This window comes from Thamnophis sirtalis, unplaced genomic scaffold, assembly GCF_051295495.1.
Source record: "Thamnophis sirtalis isolate CommonGarterSnake01/CBP01778 unplaced genomic scaffold, rThaSir2_p1.2 scaffold_8, whole genome shotgun sequence".
Classification (NCBI taxonomy): Eukaryota; Metazoa; Chordata; class Lepidosauria; order Squamata; family Natricidae; genus Thamnophis; species Thamnophis sirtalis.
The window spans coordinates 69,084,334-69,108,332 of NW_028261388.1; the positions used below are offsets into that span (position 1 = coordinate 69,084,334).

General features: G+C 40.1%; 1 protein-coding gene across 1 annotated transcript in view; it reads right to left on the minus strand.

Moving 5' to 3' along the window:
* Positions 1–23,999, minus strand: part of ZMAT2 (zinc finger matrin-type 2) — a 61,450-nt gene that overhangs the window by 29,625 nt on the left and 7,826 nt on the right. Inside the window, exons 2-3 of the mRNA XM_014058875.2 lie at positions 17,407–17,500; positions 16,847–16,970 (exon numbers count right to left, since the gene is read on the minus strand). Coding sequence (XP_013914350.1) covers positions 16,847–16,970; positions 17,407–17,500 — 218 coding nt within the window. The remainder of the gene's footprint in view (positions 1–16,846; positions 16,971–17,406; positions 17,501–23,999) is intronic.

Sequence of the window (23,999 nt, forward strand, 5' to 3'; positions counted from 1 at the left end):
CTTGATTCTTGCTATTGGTTTTTTGAAGTAGCAATAAGGAATGCTCTTTAATGAGGTTTAAAACACCATATCTTTTGACAGCATTTCACAGGCCATTGACAGTTAACTACAGGAATTAAAAAGCATCCAAATTCGAAGAAAGTAGAAGCAGCTTAAGCATGCAATGTATGTCTTTGTGCTAAACAATCAAGGACTTCATTTTTGTCAAGGCATAATAATAATGTGAAGATTAGGCCCACGATTGATTTCATCTTTAAATTCCTGACCTTATCTGCAACTTTAAATACCAAGAGCAGTTCCCTTTGTTCTGTGCCTCTTTGTATTGCCCCTACCTCTCCTCAAGACAAGCCCCAGTACCCGTCTACCCAATCCAAGTCAAGTTCCCGTCTACCCAATCCAATCCATGGATGATAACTCCAAATGGAATGTAAAATCCTGCTTACTATGAAAATAATGCTCATATGAGATTGTTGGTCTGTGTTTTCTAGAAGAGTGCTAGCATGAGATGGGTTGCACCTTCCAAGGGTACAAAATATGTGAAACATGATGTGAGAATTTAAAATGAATTCTCTGAGGACTGGAGATGAAAATCTACAACTTAAATATCGGAGAAAGAAATATGATACTAGTTTCTAGGCTATTACATTAGTGTATGTAGTGAAACATCAGAAAGAACACCTCACCCACAGAATCCATAGTCTTACTGTAAATATGATGATTCCCACAATATGGTACATAAAGAATAGAATGTTTTAATTTTTAAGACAGAAAGAAAAATATGACTAGGTATATATTAGGACCATGCAATACTCCAGATGTAAGGAGTATTTTTGTTTCTTTTGCAGAAGATGGAGCATGGCACTTGAAGACCACATAGCCATAGCTTAATCCTAGCCAATAATAAAAGGTGATTATTTGAAAGAAATGGGAATTTTTGGCAAGTACCACATAACGCAGCAATAGCACCAAGAATTAATAACTTCCTGCTCCAATTAAAATTAATTGTCTCCCGGAACCACACAAAGGCTAGAAATGTTAAAAAGCATCCACCCTAGGTGCCTAATGGCCGTGACCCGACAAAAGCGCGAACGTCATAAGCGCGCCGACACACCGCGGCGCTAAAACCGCGATGTCAAAAGCGCGCCGACAACAGCACGCCAACAACAGCGCGCCGACAGAAGCGCGATTTACTTTAAGGTAAGATTTATATTTAGGTTTAGGGTTAGGTTTAGGGTTAGGTTTAGGGTTACGTTACAACGCGCTTTTGTCGGCACGCTTTAGGGCTAATTAGTTGCTCATTCGTCACGCGGTTTTGTCACCGCGCTTTAGACACCGCGGTTTAGTCAGGCGCGCTTTTGTTGTGCGCGCATTTGTGGTGGAACCCCTAATGGCTCTAGAGGAATTCCAGAGGACATTTGACAATATTCCTGATGATCTGACACAACTGCAGAAAACTGTGTTGCCTTCCAACACAAATCCTTTACAACACTGGTCCTGAGCAGTCTTTCTCTGTGCCCCAAGTTTGGTGTGCACCTGGATTTATTTAGGAACTCTGAGAAATGAAACATCAGAAACAATGCACTGAATTTTGGGGGAATAAATCCCATTGATGTGAAACCATTTTGCGACCTATGGTGTAGAGCTAAACATCATTAATTCTCCTCGCTCATTACATTGGTCAGTTTTGTTTAGGGCAGAGAATTCCTTTTTAGGGAAGAATGAGCAAGACTTCCTGCCTAACCATTTCCCCCAGATTCTGTAATGATCTGCAGGAATATCCTTAAAAAGAGAGCAGGAGGAAGATTCATAGCCAGTGCAATAAGAGACATTTCAGCCCACAGAAGGAATGGGAGCATGGTCCCTCAAAAGAGATCCTTTCTAGTTCTCTGGAAAGTAAAAGTAAGGAAAGAGAGGTTATTGTAATCTTATAATAAAAGTAGTTAGTTCTAATGGTATTAGTTGTTTGTCTGGACTACAGAGAACACTCACTTAATGACTATGCCGTGACCATTTGAAGTTACAGTGGCACTGAATAAATGGTAGTTATGCCCAGTCCAGAATTTACAATGATTGCAGTCATGTGATATAAATTTGGGCGATTGGCATCCTGAATGAACTTATCACTGGAGGATTCAATGCCCCTCCCCTAATCTTCCCATCTTTGCCCTTTGGGCCATCCCAATTTGCCACATCTGCTACATTGGGCTCTGCTGGTCCTGTCACCCTGGGCCGTGCTCACCCTGCCACCTCAACTGACTCTTACTGTCTTCTTCCTCCTGTTGCTAAAGAGATGTGCCTGGCCTGTGTCCTCAAGAGGCAGCTGCTGGCCATGTCAAGCTTTCACCCTGAGGCTGTGTGTAGCCCTGTCCAAATCAGATGCAGCTTTCTCTAAAGGCTTTGAAGGAAAGGTTGCACATGACTTGTGCAACGCACCTGCTGCTCTAAGTTTCACTGAAAAGGGTGTGCAGAGTGCAGGACAGCCAAAAGGGCAAAAATGTGGGGAGATAGGTATGGAGGGGGGAGGTTGAACAGGAGGCAGAGGAGGCAGTCCCTTATCTTATCGAGGCTTGAGGATGAGAGGAACCACGCCCTTAATGGGGTGTATACTCACTTAGAGACTGTTGGAGTTTGGTTAATGATGACAATTGGGACTGCTGCAATTGCTAAGCAATGCAATCACATGACATCACACTTTACAAATTTGCATCGCTTAGCAATAGAAATTCCTGTTGCAATTATCATCATAAATCAAGACTACCTGCATTTGCAAGGGCTGACATCCATCTTCCAATCTTGTTTGGTTTTAATGAAAAGTGTTAACATTTGGTGAAAGGCAGACACTGCACTCTACCATAAGAACTTTATCACATCTGCAAAGTACACTGATGATCATGGTTTGGGCTTGCTTTTCTGCTTAGACTTTGATTGCAGCCATTGATGGAACTATGAATTCTGAATTGTATCTAAACGGTATGTATCCATCAAAAGTCACATGGTAAGACAACAATTCAAAACACACAAATTGTAGAATAGTTAAAACAGAAGTAAATTAATGTTTTGCCAAGTTAAAATCCTGACTGTAATGTTGTGGAAGGAATTGAAATGGGCAGGTCATGTGAGGAAGCCCACCAACTTTCTTGAGTTGAAGCTGTTCTGTAAGGAGGAATGGACTAATCCAGTTCTTGGAAATACTAAGTTGCAGTTATTTCCCAGTTATCAAATGCAAAGATTCACATACTTTTGCCACATACAGATTTGTAGCTTTGGATCATTTTCCTCAATAAATAAATGAACACGTATAAAGTTTTGACTCATTTGTTTAATTGGGTTCTCTTTATCTAGTTTTAGGACTTGCATGGAGACTAGATCACATTTTAGGTGATATTATGCAGAAATATTAAAAATTCAAAAGGGTTCACAAACTTCTGAGCGCCTTTACAATGCCAGCTGCTCATTTTAATATCTAAAGTGACACAAAGCCACAGGCTACAAAGAGAAAGAGGTCTTTGAATCACTCAGCTCTTAAAGACTACACAGACACATCCATGTAGTTTACCTAGAAACAATACAGAAATGGCTTGCTATTCCAGGATGATTTTAGGGCTAGCCTAGCCCCAGCATTTCCCAATGGGGAAGGAGCTAAGGAGGTCCTACTTAGCTTTTAAACTCAGGAAAAGTTGACTGAGTGCTCTCACCTGCCAAGGTAGTCACCAAGCCTAGTGAAAAAAAGTCTTTCTTATGTGAACTTAGATGTCAAGTTCCATTCAATATAGATTATGTGAATTGTCAAAGTTTACCTTATGCATAATCAATATTTAAGTTTGAATTCAAGATGCCTAGGAATTTATTCTCTAGGAATCTTTCATTTAAGACAATTAAGGCTGACGTATTCTCATGATTTAAAAGTAATTCTCTTGGGGCAAATATTTATAATTAAATTGATTATTTTACCCCATTTTTTTCTTGTTCAAACAGTCCATAGATTACCTTCAGGTAATAAGTTAAAGCAGCAGCAGTCCTTATTAAAAATAGATTAATGGGAGAAGACATAGAGATGAATTATTTTAGTCAAATACCAGGAGGTTTTAAGAATCAGCTTGTCAAATACTAAATCATTAATGCTACTGATTTTTTTTTCCAAGATGTTACTCGCCATATCTTGACTGTATTTATGTCACTGTCATTTTTAAATGACATATCTAGATTAAAAACTTGGAAATCTTGAACTAGATTTTTTTTTGGATGGGGAAGATTATCCTATTTTTCTATACTTATAAAATATAAACAATTAATTGGCTTGGAGGAGAAAGGCTTAGTGATTTTATGTGGCAGAATAAACTTTTCTTTGACTGGGGATTCTATTAATAATATGCTAGAGAATAATCCATTAGGAGGGTTGCAGATGCATTATCCACTGCAGCTTATCTAGTCAGGGAAACTTGTATGTCATTAACTCTTTTATTTATAACAGCCTTTTGCAGTGCTGGAAGGTATAGATAAGGAAGGTTCCATTTAACAACAAGTAACTTGTAAAAAAGAAATCTGGGTACAAGCCAATATGGGAAAATGACTTTAATAAGGAACTTGGAGAATTTCAATGTGGTTTACTTTTTATTTTTCAAATTATTAAAACTATTTCTATTGAAATATTCTTTTCTGAAGCTGCAGCAGGCATGGCATTTTTACTCCTATCCTTGCCTCTTAAATTAGTTGTGAAGGATTTTTGGAAACACAGGCAACTTCCTGCATATGTGGTTAAATAGCCCAGTAATTAATTTCTTTTAGAAAGTAATTATTTAAAAGCTATCAGTGATTACCAATCAAATCCACATGACACTGTAATATTATTGTCAATTTCCAGGGGAAATGCAGCTCTGAGACACAAAGATTTAATTAATTATGGTTATATGAAAGGAGGTTATATTACTTGTAAGTCTATACAAGGACATTCTACAAATGGCTGATATAGCACTAGAATGCTTAAGGGAACAGAGCAATGAGATGTCTTCATGAAAAGACCATCTAGTTTTATCATATTTTATTTTCGACCACTTTTCATTAAAATCTTCTATCACGGTGGCCATGGGCTTATTCCCAGGTCATCTTGGATCCAACTCAGGACAGTGGCCATGTTGCCAATATGATCTTGTCAGAGCAATGGCAATGTGATTTGGTGGGGGAATCTATAATTACTCCCCCACCATGGTCATCTCATGCGCTGGTATCCCTGAGATTCTCTTAGGGCACCCCACCACCATCACAGGGAGACCAGACCTATTCAAGTGGTCTGTCCTGGGGACTGATGGGCCTAAATGGGTCCCAGAAGGGGAATATTCTAGGGAGTGGGGGGTTTGCTGCATAGTCCTGCCAAAGCTCTGGTTATATCCTACAACTAAAGGGTGGCCAAGGGTTTTGGACAGGATTGCACATGTGCAGTCTCTCTTGACCGTCGCTCCCAGCATTTCCTGTGGTTCACAGCTGAGCTACATTTCTGAAATGAGGTTAGGAGATGATGCTCAGAGCGCTGCTGGAGGAAAATAAGGGATGAATCTGATGGGACACAGCTTCAAGCTGCTACTAAGGCCTATTTCATGAAATAAGAATGGCAAATCACTAGTTCTCCAAACCTATTGCATCTGCAAGTGTCTGCAAATGTTCAGGATCGCCCAGTCCCTCCTGCTTGGGCGATCAACTTCAAAAGAATTTGTTGAATGCCTGACAGAGTTACTTGGATTAATCCCCAGATGAAATCCATATGTGGTGTGCGTTCATGCTGGGGGAAAGATCTTAATTATCTTAGAACAGTTTGATCCTATCACACCTGATGAAGTAAAGAGAGCCCTTGATGTTGTCACTGCAACCACCTGTCAATTAGATCCCTCCAGGTTGGTGAAAGCGTCCAGGACAGTGACAGACAGATGAGTACAGGCAGTGATAAATTCTTCACTGCAGGAAGGGACGTTTCCAAGACTTTTTAACAAGACTCTGGTTCAACCCCTCCTCAAAAAAAAAAAAAAAAAATCTCTGTCATCTGTGTGGCAATTTCCATCCATTCTCCCACCTTCCTTTTAGATGACAGAGAAGGTGGTCACATGGCAGTTTCAGAGGATCCTGGGTGAAATGGATTATCTTGACCCTTTCCAGTCAGGTTTCAGGCCCACTTATGGGACAGAGACAGCGTTGGTTGGTCACACTTTCTGATGATCTCTGGCAAGAGCAGGATGGGGATAGTGCATCCCTCCTTGATCTCCTTGATCTCTCAGTGGCCTTTGATACCATTAACCATGGTATCCTTTTGGGCTGGCTGTGGGATTTAAGACAGAGTGGCACAGTCTTTTGGTGGTTGGTTCCTTTCTCCAAGGCTACTTGGACTACTGCGATGCACTCATCACCTTTAAAGCATGGATCCAAGTTATCCGATGAACTGTCTCACCTGGATGTGGCTATACTGCCCCATCCACACTGGCAGAAAGAGAATGTTTGCCAGTCAAGGAATTTCAGTTGGCAGAATTTGGAAGAGCCATTTCTGTGATAGCTCCAGCCCTCTGGAACATCATGCCTCCCGAGGTGAGATCCACAATCACCTTTTTGGCCTTCAGAAAAAGCTTGAAGATATGGATCTGCCAACTGGCTTAGGGCCCTAATAGAGGTGTGGCACTCTGGAAATGTCTAATAGATTAGCTAATACCCCACCTCCTCCCTATGCATACTTTGCTCCCTTCCTCTCCATCTTAATTTAATTTTAACTAAAATTTAAATTTAAGATCTCTATTTATTGTTTTAATGTTTTATACAGCATTTTTATTGCATGATTGCAGGCTGCCTGTGATAATACCGAAGTGTATTTTTATTTGTTTGTTTATTTATTTAACTGATATAAAGAAAAATATATTTCTTTATTATCATCTTCTGTAGTAAAAGAACAATTACCTAAAGCTTGCAAAAATTAAAAAAAACTCTTTACAGAGGGTACAAAGTTGTTTACTCTCTAAACAACTTTGCCTGCTTCTCTGAATGTGCTTCTTTGAATGGCCTATGGATTCCTACATGTAAGTGATATGGCTACACAGAAACTATTGTGATTTGCAATAGAAGCATCCTCTTTTATACAGTGTGACAATAGTCAAAGGTAAGCCAGAACCTTATAAATAAGGAACAAGTTTAACAATTGGCGATAGATAGATGGCAGACCTAGTGGAAACCGAGACTATTCACATATAAGATGCAGGTATTGTGACATGAACATTAAAGCAATAGTGTAATGAAGGTAAAAGATTGGGACCAAGATTCGGTTCTACATAACTACAGAATTGGAAGAGCCTGGTAAAAGGCCATGGAACAGGATATTGCCTGTGTAAAGGGACCATTGAGATCCTCTAAAAAACCGGTGTCAAACCCTCTGCACTACGTTGCCATCATGTGATGTATTGCAACATTTTTTCCCCTTCACAAAACTGGGGTGGGCATGGCCTGCATGTGATGCATCCGGTCCGCAGGCCACCGGTTTGACGCTCCTGCTCTAAAGTAACTGCTTGGCTATCTGGCATTTCAGGATATGGTTCTTACACTCTACCTTGCAAACCTATATAATAAAACTAGCATTCCCTGTCTTGGTCCCAAGAAACAAAAATTAAGGATATGCATAGCAGGGGAAAAGGATTAAAGTTGATAATCTGGAGAAGGCACAGGATTTATATGAGCAACTAGTAGGCCCGGAAGAGGAACAGAGCAGTAAGGAGGAGTTAGAATCTAGAAGCCAGGAAGAATGACAACAGGGAATAAAAGAAGGAGAACGAAGAAAGTAGTAGGGAAGAGAAAGAGCAACAGAGAGAGGAGGAAGTGAGACCAAAAACAAGGAGCCAAAAAAGAAACTAGAGTCAATAAAAAATAAAGACAGGCAGAGAATTAGGAGGATGGAAGAGGAAATTCAATTATTGTCAGTAAATATTAATGGTTTAAATTCAACAACAAAAAGAAAGTGTATCTGGGCAAGATTAACAAAACAAAAGGCAGATATAACATGCTTACAGGAAGCACACATTAAAAAACAAGATATAAAATACCTGGAATGTCCTATATTAGGAAAATTATATGCAGTATCAGCAGAAGAAATGAGAAAAGGGATAGTGATATATGTTTAGAGATAAAGACGAATTTAATTCATGCAGATCCAAAGGGAAGAATATTAATGATAGAGATATGGATAAACTAAAATTTGATATTATCGGTAGCAATATATGCCCCAAACGAAAATCAGAAGGACTTTTATAAAAAAATTACATGAAAAAATTAGAGAAATTGGATTGAGGAATATTTGTATAATAGGTGATTATAAAGCCATAGTGGACAGTAAAAAAGATTATGTAAGTGACAAAAAAGCTAAAAATAGAAAGAAAGTATTACCAACAACTTGATGGAGGAGCTAAATTTAATTGATATTTGGAGAAAACTGGAACCAGAAAAAAAAAACAATTTACTTTTTACTCCAATCCACATCAATCCTGGTCATGGATTGATAGGGCATGGATGAATGGAGAAATTGGGACAAAAATACTAACAATTGAAATATTACCAAATACGTGGGCAGACCACAACTCCATTAAAATAATTTGGAAAGGTAAAAAAAAAACAACTAGACAAAGATGGATGTTAAATTTGCAAATACTAAAGGAAAAAGAATTTATTCAGAAATGTAGAAATGAATTGGAGTTATTCCTTAAGGAAAATACAAAATGACATCTATACAAAATCTATGGGACACCATGAAAGCCTATTCCCATGGAATTATTATAGTGTATTCAGCAAAAAGAAACAAAAGAGAAATGGGCACAAGAAGATACTAGAGGAATAGTAGATTCTCCTTTCAAGCCTCGTGGTGCACTACAAAATGGCCACACATCTTCTGCCTATGCAGTCTCTAAGGTGGCACCTCCTTGCAAAGTCAATCTTCCCTCATGGTGCGGCCAGGAATGACAGAGGCAAGCCGAATGCAGTAATTGCCGATCGGAAAAGAGATAAGCTCAGAAATTGGTCTCAAATGCGGCAGCACGGCTCGTGTAGCGGCGGCAAGCTGACTCGCTCAATTAATGGCTGTAAGTGTGCTAGAAGCCAACCGGTGGATTTCCAATAGAACGGACTAGGTTCCATGCGAGCAACAAACCTCAATCTTTAAAATCCAATGCCAGCCGCACCTCACCTCTCTATCTGGCTACACTAAGCAGGGGATTTGATCGCAATGCCTAACAGGCGATGTGACCCCTTGTGGGGTGGCTACTGCCAATTTGTTAAATTTAGTGGAGTCCAATTAAGAAATTTTAGAGTATCCAATTTTCCAAATATTGTTTAGATCTCAAGTAATTAGTAAAAAACCTAGATTTTCACTAGCCTAAAAAACTATCAGCCTAATCGAACCATAGACTGAAAGGAAACTGGGCAAAGGAGTAGAGGCATGGCTGGAACACTTTTCTCTCAGTCTATGGACCAATCAGGATTGATAACAGCCCGATGGTAGGTACCTCCCATTCCCAATCATGGAGAATTTAGACATTCAGGGGAATCTGAAAACAAATCAGGAATTAAAGGAGCTAAATATAAATATAGATTGGTGGCCATATTTTCAACTACAATTAAGGTACAAAAAAGATGTAAAAAATATGGAATATACACAGAATTACAACAAATAGAAGAAGATAAATTCATAACAAAAATGTACAAATATTTATTAGAAGTAACATTGGAAGAAGTAGTAGTTAAAGGATGCATGATAGCATGGGCCAAAATTTTTGGACACAATATAGATTTAGTGGATTGGGAAAGAAGGTTCTCCAAACCTGAAAAGGGGGAACATAAAGGCAAGGAAGTCATAGAGTTCACCCCATCCTCTGGCAATGGTGAGGGAACTCTTAACCAAGGGAGCCAAGACCACCCTGGAGAGCGAGCGACAGCAGAGGAGAAAACGACACCCTGATATGTATGACAATTATACTGATGCTACTCAGGGTGGAACTAACGATTGGTTCCTTGGAACATAAGGGCATAATGACTGCCTTCTTGGGCTGGGTGTAGCAGATGCCTGGTTAGCCCTGGCATGTGGGGACTGGGAATGTGTCTCAGGGAGTTAAAAATCCTCGTAGAATTTTCCCAACTAGAGGGGACCCTAACAGGGGGAAGCCTGGCCACATTCCTAACGGAGCCTATGGAACTAAAGACAGTGCCCCACAGGAAACCATCAGTTTCATCGTGGGACCTGGCATGACAGAACTGATGGTGCTTGGGCTTGCTTGGCTAAAGAAATGGAATCCATCAGTAGACTGGAAGAGGAATTGAGTCAACTCTACAATGTTTTATGCAGTGTCAGGCAGCTTTCGAGAAGCTGAAGCATCTTTTTACAGTCAAGCCCATGCTCAAACACTTTGACCCTGATGAGCAGTTTATCATTAAAGCAGACACCAGCAATGGAGCAATGGGAGTGGTCTTCCTCCAAAACTATAAACAAGGGGCACTGCAACCCTATGCCTAGATCTCCCAAAAGCTTTCCAATGCGGAATGCAGATGGGCAGTATGAGAGAAAGAAGTTTATGCTGTACAGTGGAGGCAGTTCTTAGAGGGTAGTAAAACCATGTTCAAAGTCTGGACTGACCACAAAAACCTAGAAGCACTGAAAATTCCTCGGAGATTATCCCTTAAACAAGTGTGGTGGGTCCAATACTTCAACCATTTTAACTTCATCCTTCGTTATTTGCCTGGGGGGGAGAATTTCCTGGCCGATGCCCTTAGGCTATTCCAATATAACAGCATCAGAGAGGAGGTCATAAACTGCATCATCCCATCCAACCAAACAGCAGCTCCTGCCATCACTGGAGCACAGAAAAAACCCAAGTTGCAAATGACTGGGGACCTGACTTGGATGTTAGGGACCGCTCTACTGGGTGATGAATGGTTTGAACTCCATAAAGGGGATTTTACACTAAGGGATGACCTGGCCTGAACTGGCACCAGACTTTATGTGCCTTCCAATCAGAGGAGCTTAATCCTTCAGCGGAGCCACAACTTCAAAACAGCTGGACCTACTGGATTTGTAAAAATCCAATACTTCATCAACCGTCAATTTTGGTGGCTGAGCATGAAGGACATTGAGAAATATATGACTAGTTGCCCATCAGCAAAAAGATGCCCTGACAAGATACCAGGTTTACTGCAGCCCATGGCCAATCCTACCACTCCCCAGAAAGAAATATTCATGTACTTCATTGTGGAGCTACAAGAGAATTTGGGACATATTACTTCAATATCTGAGCCCACTGATTGGATAAACAACATGGTTGTTATTTGGAAGCCTGAAAAGATCAGAATTTGCATTGATCCCAAGTTTCTGAATATGGCCCTGAAATGGTCACACTACCTATTGCCAACACTTGATGACCTTTTGCACAAGCTACCCAAAGCATGGGGTTTCTTGCTTGTTGATGCCAGAGATGCCCTTTTAACAGTGCAAACTGGATGAAAAGAATAGCTACATGACCACATTCTGGACTCCTTGGGGCAGAAAGAGATGGCTCAAACTACCCTTTGGAGCCTCTGTAACACCAGAGGTGTATCAACAAAAGCAGCATGAATTAAGTGGGCTCAGTGGAATTGAGCCAATAGCTGATGACATTCTTGTAGTTGGCTGTTGTGATACAGATGAAGAAGCTGAGCATGACCATGATGAGAAGCTCATAGCATTACTAGACTGCTGTAGGTAGGTGAGGCTGAGGCTCAGTGCAAAGAAATTGCAGTTCAAGGTACAAGAAGTCAATTTCCTTGTTCTCACATGGCTTAAAAGCTGACCCAGATACGATTAGAGCCATTGTAGATATGCCACTGACTGCCAATGCCAAATTGATGCACAGATTTATCGGTTTTAAGGTGTGTCAGCCATTGAGACGTCTTCTGGACAAAGATGCGGCTTGGTACTGGCTTCCCAAGCATGACCAGGCAGTAAAGGAGATAAAACACTTGTTCACTACTTGCCCAGTGTTGAAATACTGTGATGCCCCAGTATTGAAATACCATGATGTCACAAAGCCTGTTATAATTCAAAATGACTTAAGCAAAAATGGCCTAAGATGTTGCTTATTGAGCCACGGTGGTGCCGTGGTTAAGAGTGCAGTACTGCAGGCTACTTCTGCTGACTGCCTGTTGCCTGTAATTTGGCAATTCAAATCTCACCAGGCTCAAGGTTGACTCAGCCTTCCATTCTTCCACGATGGGTCAAATGAGGACCCAGATTGTTGGGGGCAACATGCTGACTCTGTAAACCACTTAGAGAGGGTTGTAGAGCACTGCAAAGTCTAAGTGCTATTGCTATTGCAAGAACGTCAGCCAACTGCATATGTGCACAGGCTCTTTCATCTGAGCTAAATTACACACAAATTGAAAAGGAATGTTTAAGTATTGAATTTGCTTGCCAGAATTTCCATCATTCTCTTTATGGCTAGAATACAATCATAGCTGAAACTGATCACAAGCTGCCAATAGCTATATTGGCAGCTTGGTATGCTCCCAAGCATTTGCAGAGCATGATGCTTACACTGCAGCATTACAATCTCAACGTTGTCTACAAACCAGGATGTGAAATGTATATCAGTGATACCCTGAGCAGGGCTACATCAGATCGGGCATCACCGAGAGGAGAGCACAAGCATCACATGGTTTGTTGGTTGCAACAGGAACAACCCCTCTTTGCTGAAGTCAGTCAAGCAGACTATTTCAAAGTCACTAAGCAGCGGCTACGTCAGCTCCTGCAGCACACAGATACTGATGCAACTTTACAGGCATTGAATGCTATCGTTGAGTGGGTGGGTGGGTGAGGAGGAGTTCCTGCAATTGTGTGGGAATATTGGTTTTTCAGAGATGAGATCAGCATACAAAATGGTTTCTTGTACAAAGATCCAAGAGTCATAGTGCCAAAGTCATTGAGAGCAGATATGTTATTGCACATACACTCAAGACACATTGGGGGTGAGGCATGCTATAAACAAGCTTGCGATACTCTTTACTGGCCTAACATCCAAAATCAGAGGCTTTGTTAGTAATTGTGCCACTTGCGATGAATATGCACTTTTGCAACAAAAAGAAACCATGATGTGACATGAAATACCCTCATGTCCTTGGTGGATCATCAGTATAGATTTGTTCAACTATGCAGGAAAAGAGTACCTGATAATTAGTTGATCATTATTCAGACTTCTGGGAAATTGAACTTCTTCCTGACTTGTCTGCTGAAACTACTATTAGGAGATGCAAGGCTCAGTTTGCGCTTCATGGCCCATGAGATAAAGTGATCTCTGATAATGGCTCTCAGTTTGCAAGCCTTCACTTTGGGAAATTTGCTGCGGAGTGGGAATTTGAGCATGTGACTTCCTCACCACATCACCCACAAGCTAATGGCAAAGCTGAATCAGCTGTGAAGATTGTTAAGAATTTATGCAAAAAAGCACAAAGTTTTGGTAAAGACCCATGGAAGGCCATTCTATATTGGAGAAATATTCCAACCGAGGGCATGGAGTGTAGTCTGCTGCCGAGACTGATGTCAAGGAGACTAAAGACCTCCTTACCAGTGGCAAATAAGTTGATTGAGCCCTCTGTGATACAAGGCATCCCAGAGAAGTTACAGCTTAAGAGACAAGTATTCAAGGCAAGATATGACAAATCAGTCAGAGATTTGTCAGAATTGAATATTGGGCAACAAACCCGTATGAGACCGCTGCCTGGAGATCGAACAGGTTGCTGGAAAACAGGTATTTGTATATAACAGGTGGTACCACGCTCTTATCTAGTGGACGTTGAAGGAACTCTCTATCGTCACAATCGTGTGGATCTGTGTGTGGCTGAGCAACCTGACTCTCCATATCCAGTGGATGGGCCAGACTCATCTGTTATTACTGGGACACATTTACTCACTGACAATAGGGAATGCACAGTGTCGACATCACAGACCATTGTTAATGACAATCCCGAGTGAGCATAAAGCTAAAAGTCTATAGAGCTGTGGTTATTCATTATCTCCTGGATAACCACGACATGAGTAATGTCATAATGTTATGAGTATAAACAAAATGGACATAAGTCGTGGATTCTGTACTGAAAGCATATCAAACAACTGAAGAAGTATCACATCTGTGCTCTCTGTTTCATTCTTGGCATTTGTGGCAAGACTGTATCTCCAACCTGGAGGTCATGGATCATGCAGAGTCCACCAGCCATGGACTGCATTTCATAGTCAGCATACTGCTAACCATTGAGTCTCAATTATCAGAGCCTATATGAGATGAGTGGGACATGTCATCAGAATGGATGACCTCCTTATGTCTCTCCAGTTATTCTATAAGTGTGCTGGAATCTGGGAAGAGATCTTGAGGTCAACCAGCTAAATGCTACAAACACACCATGAAAGAAAACACTACTGGGACATCCAGCTAAGGGAACTAAAAGTTGCATCTGCTGACAGAACCTGCTGGCGACCCCTATGCTATGAAACCTCCATCAATTTTGAAGATTGCCAAACTTGATAGATAACCATGAAATCATAGAATAACACCCATAGTTACTACAACAATGGATTTTTAGTGCCCTCAATGTGCTAGACTCTTCATTTCCAGACTGGGACTAGAGAGCCATCTCCAAATCCAGAGATGAACTGTATAACACCATGTCTTCTTCAAAACCAAAGGACTCTGATATACATACGAGGGCTCTTTGGAAAAATGGAACTCATTAAAAATATTAGGAACAAAAAATCAGAGGAAGTGAAATTCAGAGTTGAATCTTTCTCATGCTGCTACTAGTAGTCAGAAGAAAACTAAGGGGAAAAGCAAGAACCACTACTAGAAGCATATACTTTGTGCCAAGGAGGCACTTTTTATTGAAAAACCTGCCTTTGCCAATTATGGTGTCAATTATAAGTTCTGGGCAGTCACATTACTTATATGTTTCAAGTACAAGGATCACAATTATAAAATAAAGAATAAAAAGAAGATAAGGGATTTATTTTTTTCCTCAAAAAGCCAGTAGAGAGAAGAGGAATGATATATCTTAGGGTCAAATTTATTTTACAATTTGAAGATTCTTTATGTAAAAGTTTTATCTCTTGTGAAATAGATCTAATTTTGTCTGAACCTAGCAGGAAGAAAAGGGCTTGAACTGAAGAACAGAAGTATTCTGTGTATAGGATAATATAAAAAGAAAAATGTAAGAAAAATGTTGGAATATGGAACTTCATGTGTTAATATAAGCTTCTTGAATCAAATTCAGAAGTAAGTATGTTGGTAGCAAAAGCCAGTAGAATAACACTGGCTCAATATTATTTTAAGACATATTTACTCATATTTACTCAAAGGCAAATGAAAATAATTTGCCGTGGCCAAAACTTTCAAGGGCAGGACAGATAATTGGTTGCAGTTATTAATCCTGACTTTCATTGAAATATCACTTATTTATTTTTATTAAATTTATATACCATTCGAAGGGGGTTCATCCATAAACATTTAGCTATGCACTTTGGGTTGAACCCCCTTCGATACCTGTGGGAGTATGAACTGATTTCCAAAAAATTGCAGACTACAGAAACCAGTTCCATTTGAACTACTCAGGTGAACCTAAGGACACAGATAAACCTCCAAATGACGTCAATGGCTGTCTACTCTAAAAGAATGCAAATGACCAACTGTCTGCAAGAAATGTAAATCTTTCCATTCCCCATTATCCAATCAGAGCCAAAGGAGCTTCTTGGATAAGAAGCAAAACATCTTCAAAGAAAAACAAGGAAGCCCAGTTGCCTCATGAAAAAGCACCTTTGGGACAACCATGACCTGAATGAGAATCTCCATTGCCAATTTTTAAAATACAACACATAATTAAACTTTGGAATTTGCTACCATGGGATGTTGTGCAAGTTGCTAGCTTGGCTGGCTTAAAAACAAATGTTGGATCAATTCATGGAAATCATGGGGAGCAATAACTTTTAGCCTTAATGCAGTGTCTGGCTTTGAAGGCCATCAGCTGGAAGATTAGTGGGATTCCTTGTGTAGCTGTTTGGTCACTGTGAAAACAGTCTGATGGGCTATCTTAGTGTTGGCAAACCTTTTCAGCACTGAGTATGTGCATGTGCGCAGGCACACGCCGGAAACCGGAAGAGCAGTCCATGTGCACACTGGGAAGATTATTTTCCGGTTTCCAGTACACGCATGCTCATGGGGCATCTGGTCTTTGTGCGCACATGCACACCAGAAATCAGAAGACCAGGTGGCCAATGTGCATGTGCAAGCTGGAAACCGGAAGATCATCTTCCCAGCACGCGCACCCGGCGGCTGTTCTTCTGGTTTCCTGCGCTCCCATGCATGTGAAGACCAGTTTGCCAGCACACCGGAACCCGGAAGTGCAAAAGGTGATGACTCTGTGTGCCACTTCTGGCAGGCGTGCCAGAGGTTCACCATCACGGGGCTATCTGGTCAATGGGTCTGATCCAACAGGGCACTGCTTATGTTCTTATGTTAAATGAAATAATTTACTGATAGAAAAGGGTGAATCAAATGTCTCTCCTAAAGCTGTGTAAACTCATTACTCATTATTTCAATGAGTAAACAACAGCCATCTCAAATATTTACAAATTGTACAATCCACAATCTGAAGGGATGCTACTATTATCAACCTTGGAATGGAATGGTTCAGATTCATTTCATTTTGTTCATTCACCTGCCCTCTCTTTCCAAATACATTATAAAAAAGAGTACTGGAAGGTTAGTTGCTAAACCTCTCTGTTAATCAAATGTTACTACATTAGCAGACACAATCTCTATCACCTTACCCGCCCATCTCAGACTGAGGAGTAGTTTTGGTAATAACAATAGTTTTCCCCAATTTGGATTCCAGATCCACTTTGTAGTCTCGATGCCGCAGAAGCTCACGCTTGATAGGCTGCACTGGTTTGCCTAAAATATAAATTAAAAAAATTAATGAGGATAGACAGACAGAGAAATAAAATGATTTGCTATACCCTTGAAATATAAAACCTTCATTTTAGTCAGTAAATATTTTTTCTTCTATTGCCCAAGAAAGTTCTTCACTTAATTTTAATTCCCCCAACTCTTAAGATCAAATAAACCTAACTTCTTAATTTCTTGAATATGAGTAAACAGGAAATAATTTTTTACAATTTTTAAAAGAACATAACATGAAGTGTCTAGCTGTCTGTCTAGCTAGCTAGATGTGTATCCATGTATTATGCCGCCCATCTCCCCTACAAGGTGACTGTGGGGAGCCAAACCTTCCCTCTGAAATGTTGTCTTTTGCATCTCATTCTACAAACTGAATTAGCAACTACTAATGAAATGGAGACATGCACTGCATAGTCAGCATACTACTAACCATCTTTCTTCTCTCTTTCCTCTGTAAGCCGTTTCTCTGCAAGCTTCTCATATTCATCTTTGTCCCACTTTCGGCGGAAGTCTAAGTTTTTAGCCTATGATTGAAAAAAATGTAATATTTCAGTTAACAAAAAAGGTCTGGTGTTGACAATAATATGAATTATTGGCTTGTAGGAGACTCATTTTCTCTAAAAACTCTTACACAGGAAAAGCATAGGCAGGCAATGTTTATACAGAAAGCATTAAACTCAACTATTATATGCTACAGGCAAATTCTAAAAGCTACAGAACTGAGAAGGTCTGATAAGGAATAAAATTTTCTTTAAATTTCAACAGCTGAATTCCACAAGGATCAGCAATCTCTTTAGGCACTATGCATACGTGGTGAAATTTTAGGTTATATCAATAAAAATATCCATTCTAAATCATGAGAAGTAATAATTCCACTTTTTCTGTAGCCAAAGTCCATCACAGCCCAGCATCTTAAGTGGTCACAAGAGAGGACTAACAACAGCTATGATTATAGTCTTCAAATGTCTGAAAGGATATCATTCAGAAAAAAAGTCTAGCTCTCTCTTTCTCAAAAAGGAAGGCTGTTTAACCTTGGAGTTCCATATGTGCCATTTAGAAGCATGATGATACCCACAACTGCTGATACACTCGTCTTATTAATATTCTTACAAGAATACTTTTGTTTTACGAGAAAAGACCATACCATTCCTGACTAAAATAAATACTAGCCTATGGATACAATTACTATACCAAGAAGGTAGAAACTGCTTATTAAACACAGAAATAAAGGCAGCAGATATCTGATAAGTGAAGTATTTATATAGCTTTAAGAAAAATACAGGGAATTACAACCAAAATGAAAATATTGTCATTAAATGCAAGAGGGAAAAAGCAATAGAAGTACATTTGGAGAGGAGGAGCGCTGATGTCGCGACGGCACGACGTGCAATCTTGGTGCTCCGAGATCGCAGTCGAATTTCTGCCACTGGATGGTCCATCTCAGTGGTGGGTTTCAAAAATTGTTCGAACCTACTCTATGGGTGTGGCCTCCTTTGTGGGAGTGGCTTGCCACCCATGTGACCAGATGGGAGTGGCTTGCCGCCCATGTGACCAGATATGAAGATGCCGATGACACTTGTCAGAACCACCTTAAATTACCTCACACACAGTACTGGCATGCATAAGAATATGATGTAAACTTGATTTTTAAAGGGCATCTTTGGTTTGCGTTAAAACAACTTCAACACAGGCAATGTTCTGATTGCACCACAAACGCAGTAGTCATCCTTACCTTTCACAGAGGCACTGAGTTGTATAAATATGAGCATGATAGTGTAGAATAATCATATCCAAGGACCAGTGGTGGGTTTCAAAAAATTTTGGAACCTCTTCTGTAGGTGTGGCCTGCTTTCCGGGTCCACTTGTGGAACCTCTTCTAACCGGTTCGGTAGATTTGACGAACCGGTTCTACCGAATAGGTGCGAACTGGTAGGAACCCACCTCTGGTCCATCTGGACCTAAACCGTCCCAAGCTGGCTTCTAAAAATCATCTATTTCTAGATGCTCATAAATCCTTTGCTTGATTATCTTATTCAAGATTTTGTCAGATACATGATCACCACCCTCCTGATTCATTCAATTCAAGGCTCAAATGTTAAAAAGCAGCACAATACTTTCTAAACCTTGTAACAGAAATAGTACCATCAGTTCATAGTAAGCAGGCATTATTTTTTTTAAATAACAGAACTGAGTACTTTTGCTTACCTAGCACATGCATTAATTTTTCTGTTCAGTGTGTAAAAATCAACTACTGCATGTGCATCACATGCTGTTTTTGTACCAGACATTGAAGAAAGAGCTGAGATCAAGATATCCTTTGGCAAACAATCCCTTACTCTGAAAATCCATCCCTCTGGCAGCTCATCTAAATAACTCAGAGGTTCTGATCAGATGAGCACTGATGGTTAAGGATGATATGCGTAATTTATTATTTTAATATTAATCATAAGGAGGAAAAATAGCTTGCTGTTTTCTTATACTTTGTTAATTTGCTTTGAAAAATATTAATTTCTATTATTACTCAAATTATTGTCACCTACCTAGAGCATGAGGAGTTTCGCTTCCAGGATATCAGTAGCAGCTCAGAAATCTCAGTAAGATAATTTCCTTCCCCTGCAACCTACCATAGCTCAGCAATATATTTCCATGCATCAGTTTCTATTCTGGATCCCTTAGCCCAGTGGTTCTCAACCTTCCCAATGCTGCAACCCAGTTCCTCATGTTCTGGTGACTCCAACCATAAAATTATTTTCGTTGCTACTTCATAACTGTAATTTTGCTACTGTTATGAATTGTAATGTAAATATCTGATATGGAGGATGTATTTTCATTATTATAAATTGAACATAATTAAAGCATAGTGATTAATCTGCCAATCTTGGTTTGGGAGAAGATCAGCCTAGCTGGGATTTTCCAGGATAAAACAACCTGCCTGCCTGCCTCCAGCAGCAGTTTGTGGTTTACATGAGTTTCACTTTATTAAGTTTACTTTTTAACATTCCGTTCCACCCATCCACCTACCTACCCAATTTGTTTTCTTTCTTTCTTTCTTTCTTTCTTTCTTTCTTTCTTTCTTTCTTTCTTTCTTTCTTTCTTTTTCTTTCCATTCCTCCCTCCCTTTTCTTCTTTCTTTCTTTCCATTCCCTCTCTTTTCTTTTTCTTTCTTACTTTCTTTCTTTCTTTTCCTTTCTCCTTTTTCTCTTTCTTTCCATTCCTCCCTCCCTTTTTTCTTTCTTTCTTTCCATTTTCCCTCCCTTTCCTTTCTTTCTTTCTTCTCTTTCCATTCCCCCCTCCTTTTTCTTCTTTCTTTCCATTCCTCCCTCCCTTTTCTTTCTTTCTTTCTTTCTTTCTTTCTTTCTTCTTCCTTCCTTCTTTCTTTTTTTCACGCAGATTAAGAAGTTGCCCTTTAAATGGGATTTTAAACGGAGGCTTAAGCTTCATCGAACTGGGCTTCCATCCTGAGTGGAATTCCTCGGGAGAGAAGGAATGGGTGGGCAGGGCCTGTCCTCCCTTCCAGCCTCTCCTGCCAGCCCTTCCCAGGGGCCAAAAAGCCTCTGAGCTCAGTTTAGCCCACAGGACAGGACCGGCGGCAGGGGTGGCAAAGGCAGCGTCCAGGCCCTAGGTGGCTTGAATCCCGGCATGCGCCTGTCTGGGCGAGAGCCCATCCCGCCGGCTGAAGCGGGTGGCCCAACTGCCCCGCTGGTCTCCTGCTCTCCGGGCACCTTCAAGCTCCTGTGCAGACAGCTGGGCTGAAGCGGCACCGCCGACCATGCTCGCTTTGAACTTCCGTTGGAGCCGAAGCTGATCTGCCACCCAGAAGAACCCATCTCTCTCCTCCTTCAGCGCCTCAGCCTTTTCCTAGCATGGAGACCAGGCAGGGTGGCTTCTAGGTTGCGCCGGAGCTGGGAGGAGGCTGCTTCACCACCCGGCGCTCTTCATGCACCTGCTGCTTCAGGACCCGTTTCTGAGCATGAGCGACGCCAGTGGAGGTGGATGGTCTTAGGCAACCCTTGTTAAAGGACCCTCAAAGGAGTCACAACCCACAGGTTGAGAACCACTGCCTTAGCCCAACACACAGAATGCAATTATGAAGAGACTTGATAAAATAGCAACTGATTTCAAATATCCCGTTTACTTTGGGATTGGGGGGTGAGAGAGGAAAGGTGCCTTTGAAACACTGTTGACTCCTGGCAACTGCTTGGACTAATCCCGGCAGTTCTCCTGGCAAGATTTTTCACAAGTGATTTGCCATTGTCTCTTTCCTAAGTCTGTGAGACTTCCTAAGCTCAAGGTCACCCAGCTGGCTCTATGCCTAAGTCAGGACAAAAACTCATGGTCTCTTCGTTTCCAACCTGATATTTTAACCATTCCAACACACTGGCTCTCACTTTTGCTTTATCAATAAGCATTGATAAGCATGATAAACTTTCTTTAGTTCTTTCTTTAAACATTATTTATTTTCTACGCTAAAGAAATTATACAGAAAATGCCTAAAAACATTATAGGTAGTCCTCGGCTTACAACCATTCATTTAGTGATTGTTATTGTACGTTTCTTGTTATTATTTTTCCTTCTAAAAGATTTCAATTTGTTTTTCAATTGAATTGTAGATCTTATATGTTACATTAAAGGTGGAAAAATCTGAAGTGATACTTGGTCTAATTTTTTACTAATTTTCAAAAATTTGGCATTTTAACAAAGGTGTGTAGACTCTTCATCTCTCTGTATATATGGCATTGGTTTCTTATTCTGGTCTATCTTGTTGGGCTGACATCAATCTTGTAAATTTCAAAGTGCTTCCTCAAGTTATTTTCTTCAACTGGAGTTCAAGCCCTGCTTATCTGAATGCTGCCACAGTAGCAGCTCTCCCTTTTGTCCTTCATAGTCATTGCCTATCCATCTATAGTATCTAAAGTTATCTGGACTAACATTAAAAGACATTTTGAGGATTACAGGTTTATGGAAGTTGAGGCATAAACAAAAGCAAAGTTGTTTTTATATAGCAAATAGTCAGCTCTAAACCATACATACCTGGAATTGTACTACAGTATTTTAACTTGTTCTATTATTATATGTTCACACATATTCTCTTGTAACTTGATTACAAGGTTTTTTTCATTATCAGTTCAGTGAATCTGATCATCACTAAACAACTAATAGTGTCTTGTAGTTGATCATGGTGTCACAAGGATATTTCTATTTATGTTAACTGACTCCAACTGAGACAGATTAGCATTAAAGAGCCACCAGCAAGATGATTTCTGTATGTGGCTTTTTAGATGTTGATTGGGGTGTTGATATGGGGCTTGCTTTTAAGTCATTAGCTGGTGTTTGATTGTACTGCCCACCCATCACCTTCTAAATACTTGATATGCTGGTGGTAAATCAGTACACCTGTTGACTGACAAAGGGCCTGTTTACCAGGCCTTCAATCTCTTTCTTGGCTGTTTTTGTGCCTGCTTATCCAACAATCTGCAAAACTGAATGTGTGTCCTTGTTCATTGCAGTGTGAGGCTACCAATGAGTTTAGGTCTTCTCGTCTGATCGCTTGTTTGTGTTCTTGCAATCTGGTGATTACATAGTTACAGGGGCAATCCATGCAGGGAACAAAAACAGCCAGGGAAGTGACCAAAGCCTTGGAAACAGGACTCTCGTCAGGGCTCCAGCATGAGTCCAAAAGCTCTAGTCCTGGTGACTGACTCAGATTGGATCCTGCAACATTATCCGGGGACATGTATGTTTTTCTTCATTCATGAGTACTATCTATTGTTCTACTAAAGTTAAATTGTTTATTTTATTATGGAGCTGCATGATACACTAAAAATACAGACAGTCCTTGACTTACAACCACTCATTTAGTGACTGGTTGAGTTATAATAGCATTAAAAGAGAGACTTGTGTCTGTTTTTCACTCTTACAATCATGGCAGCATCCTCAGGATCACATGATCAAAATTTGGATGCTTGGCAACTGGCATATATTTATGAAGGTTGCAGTGTCCCGGAGTCTTGTGACCACCTTTTGCATCCTTCTGATTAGCAAAGTCAACAAAGAAGCCAAATTAATTTTACAACCATATTATTAACTTAACAATTGAAATGATTCACTTAACAACTGTTGCAAGCAAGGTTATAAAATGGGACAAAATTCAATTTACAACTGTCTTGTTTAGCAATGGAAATGTTGGGCTCAATTGTGATCATAAGTCAAGGACTGCCTGTAAGACATGTTGGTTGCCAAATGGAGAATTCTTTATATTAGGTTCTTGTTCCTAACATCCAGACAGTTCTAAGATGAGAATAGATATCAAACAGCCTCCAAAAACCATCACTTTTTCAGAAACTGGGTGCATATTTTAACATGATAAACCAGTTCAGTGAGGGGAGAATGCATGCTATTCATAAATTTTATGTCTCAAAGCATCAACATTTTCGTATTTTCTTTTCCACAATTAATTATTGAGTGCACAGAAATGAGTTTTCAATTGAAAAGGGTATACTAAAATCAAAGTTTCCTCCTACTTTTATACAGCCGAAAACCTAAAACAGAACCAGTGCAAATTCTACCAAAAAGAGCCCCAAACAGCTTAAAACCCTGTTTCATTTATTTCTGGGGCCTGCTAAGCAGTTTCAAACCTGTCATAACTAAATCACGGCTTATTTTTTTCCAGGAAGAATAATAAAGATGATTTACAAGGCAAAAATTAATAAGGTGGCAAGGAGGGTATTTCCAGATTGAACTACACTGAAGCAATACTATAATAAATCAAAGTTTCCCATGCCTGTGAGAAAGCAATTTACTAGCTGCTTCACTTTTCTCCTAAATAATAAAAAGAAGCTGTAGTCTTTTGAAGGTCCTTTAGCTGTATTCCTAAACTAAGCAGGTAGAAAGGAATTAAATTCAACTACTCACTTGTCAAGCTTGTAATTTCAAAAAACTTTTCCAATGTAATCGAAAGACCGGTTTGTTGGAAATCACAACAGCATTTCATTATAGGCTTAGCAGCCACAGCCATACAGCAAT